The sequence below is a fragment of the Priapulus caudatus genome, unplaced genomic scaffold (genome assembly GCF_000485595.1).
Source record: "Priapulus caudatus unplaced genomic scaffold, Priapulus_caudatus-5.0.1 Scaffold322, whole genome shotgun sequence".
In the NCBI taxonomy this organism is placed as follows: domain Eukaryota; kingdom Metazoa; phylum Priapulida; class Priapulimorpha; order Priapulimorphida; family Priapulidae; genus Priapulus; species Priapulus caudatus.
In genome coordinates, this window is record NW_014577383.1 from 95,652 (window position 1) to 98,762 (window position 3,111).

At 49.1% G+C, this 3,111-nt stretch overlaps 1 protein-coding gene across 1 annotated transcript in view; it reads left to right on the plus strand.

The window, feature by feature from the left end:
- LOC106809004 overlaps window positions 1-3,111 on the plus strand; it is a 21,524-nt gene that overhangs the window by 11,307 nt on the left and 7,106 nt on the right. The window contains exons 8-10 of the mRNA XM_014811943.1: window positions 832-913; window positions 1,598-1,812; window positions 2,439-2,605. Of these exons, the coding sequence (XP_014667429.1) occupies window positions 832-913; window positions 1,598-1,812; window positions 2,439-2,605 (464 nt within the window). The remainder of the gene's footprint in view (window positions 1-831; window positions 914-1,597; window positions 1,813-2,438; window positions 2,606-3,111) is intronic.

Below are 3,111 nucleotides of genomic sequence, written 5' to 3' on the forward strand. Positions count from 1 at the left end.
TATATATATATATAGTGTATCTATGCACGCACGTACGCGCACATACACAAATTACGTTTCAGTAGAAAATCCACGTTATAATCACGTTATTGTAAATATTGATTATATATTTGAGATTGATATATTGAATATTATTTCAACGTTGCCAGGACCCTATATACAATAACGTTATGTTAACGTTACATAAAAACGTTTTTACAAACGTTTAGACAACGTTATAAAAACCCTACACATTTACGTTATATAAACGTTACAAAAAACGTTAAACACACTTTTGCATAACGTTATAAAAACGTTTTAATAACGTTTTTGTGTTAGCTTGGATGGTACCCATCGAGATCCAAATAGGTCTTTCTTTGTGATCCTGTTGGGACCCATGTTAATTGCTCAGGAGTAGATAATAGGGAACCTAGCTATTATCTACTCCTACTTATCTACTCCTACTGTTCCCTATTATCTACTCCTGATGTTGATCCCTGTTGGGTACTAATGGAGTACGATACACGTGTTGTATATATATAATCAGGAGTTAATAAAGACAAAATTTGTCTTTATTAACTCCTGATATAATCAGGAATTTTGATACACTCCTGATATAATCTATATGGTAGTTAATCGATATTGTGTATTTGTGATCAATACTGGCAAGATCATCTATATTATTAATATTCTATCTATATATAATCAGGAGTAGACAATAGGGAATCTATATTATCTACTCCTGATATAATCTATATGCTTGTTAATCGATATTGTGTATTTGTGATCAATACTGGCAAGATCATCTCTATGATTGTTTATCGAGAATTCTTGGTTGTATGTTTCATGCAGGAATGTCGAGTGCAGACGACGATGACATGAAGGATCGCGAAGACGGCTTGCCAAGACGACGCAGGATAGGAGTCCAACATAGGTGCCGCTCTCTCTCTCTCCCTCTCTCTCTTCTTCTTCTGCTTCTTCTTCCTTTCCTCTCCCTCTGTCCCTCTCGTTTTATCGCCCCATCTCCCTCTCCCTCTTCTTCTTCTTCTTTTGCTTGTTTTAGTTCCCTCTTCTCCTCTAGCTCTCGTTTTTTTTGCCATATGGGCCTGCTGGGGATGTAGATTTCCCAGTAATATGTCAATCCGTTCTACATTCCATTTGCCATTTTGTAGAATTTCCATGCAGGCCTCAGAAATTCTGGTGCCCTAGGTCCGGTTCTGTTTATCTATTTATTTGTGAAGCTCCCTATCCCCAATCTTTCTGCTGCTGTTCAGTCTGATCTGGTCGTCATATTACCATATGTGCAGGCATCACTTGTAATAATATTGCATGTACACTCGTACATGTGTGCACATGTGTGCGTGCGTGGTGCGTCCGTGTGCTTGAGTATGAGTATGTGTATGTGTGTGTGTGTGTGTGTGTGTGTGTGTGAGCGTGCGTGCGTGCGTGCGTGCGTGCGTGCGTGCGTGCGTGCGTGCGTGCGTGCGTGCGTGCGTGCGTGTGTGTAAGTGCATGCGTGCGTGCGTGTGTGTAAGTGCATGCGTGCGTGCGTGTGTGTAAGTGCGCGACCGTCCGTCCCTCGCCTGTGTTTGTAACACACGGCGCATCATCGCTGCAGCGAGGCGCCCTCTATACCGGAGCAGCAGCAGTCGCGGCGGCGGAAACGCTCGGGGCAGCGCAATGAGATGGAGCAGCGGCGGAGAAAAGGAAGCCATGTGATGTTCCACAACGACAACCTGCTGCAGCGCATCCTGGAGGCGGACATGCGCGGCAGCGACACACTGCATGAGACGAGCGACGAGACGGACGACGAGGCTGGACCCCTCGCGAGACGTGAGTCGTTAGCGCGTGTCTCGGTCACGTGTCTCAATCGTGTCTCAATCATGTCTTGATCGTGTCTCAATCGTGTCTCGTGGTCGTGTCAGGCCTCGCGAGACGTGAGTCGTGAGCGCGTGTCTCGGTCGCGTGTCTCAATCTTGTCTTGCGGCGCGCACATCTCTCCTGTGTTAGGCCTCGAGACATGAGTCGCTCGCGAGACGTGAGTCGCGAGTCTTGAGTCTTGGTCGCGTCTCGCGGTGCGAGTGTGCCACGTGTCATGCCTCACGAGACGTGAGTCGGTGTCTCGGCAGTGTCTCGCTGCGCGCGCCCTCGCGTCTTTTTAACAGTGCGTCACCCTTTCCCGATCGGGGGCTTCTATACCTACCAAGACCCTGACCAATCCGAGTGAGTTTAGTCCGTAGTGCAGCGGTTCTTAACCTTTTTTGAGTCATGGACCCCTCTGAGAATCTGGTGAAAGCTACAGACCCCTCCCCAGAAAAATGCACGTAAGCACGTAAACACAAGACTTTGAATGCTCATGGGTTACGGACCCCTGAAGCCCATCCACGGACCGCAAAGGGGGTCCGTGGACCACAGGTTAAGAGTGGATTGGTCAGTCGTGTGTCTGTCCGTCTGCACAGATGACGCGCTGTCGTGCGCCCTGCGGCGGACCAGCACGTATCAGACGGGGCATCGGCGTCGTGTGTCAGCCGCCATCCACCACCACAGGCCGAGCGTGCCAGGCATGATGCTGCAGGACGAATACATAGGGCCGAAACCAAAGAAGTGGGACCACATACCACACGAGGTGAGGTGGGGTGCGTCGGGGCAGATCGTGTTAAAGTTAAGGGGGCCTGCGTGGGCGGATCTTTTGAAAGTTAATTTAGTGTAAGTGTAAGTTTTAGTGTAAATTTACTCTCTCTCTCTCTGTGTGTGTGTCTCCCCTCTTCGCTCGCTCTCTCTCTCTCTCTCTCTCTCTCTCTCGCTCTCGTGCTCGTCCTGCAGGTCATGCTCGCCATCTCTCCTCTCATCTCGGTCTCTCTCATCTCTCTGGCTGCTGTCTCTCGTCTCTCTCTCCTCTCGTCTGTGGTCTCCTGCGAGTTGCGTGGCGGTCTCTCTGGCTCTGCTCTGCTGCTCGTCCTGCTCTCTCTCGTCTCTCTCTGCTAGCGCGTCCTCTTCTCTGCTCTGCGTGTCTCTGCTCTCTCTCTCTCTCTGCCTGCGTCACTCGTCTGCTCTCCTCTCTCTCGTCTTCTCTCTCTCTCTCTCTCGTCTCTCTCTCTGCTCTGATCGTCTCTCTCTTCTTTCTCCTCTCTC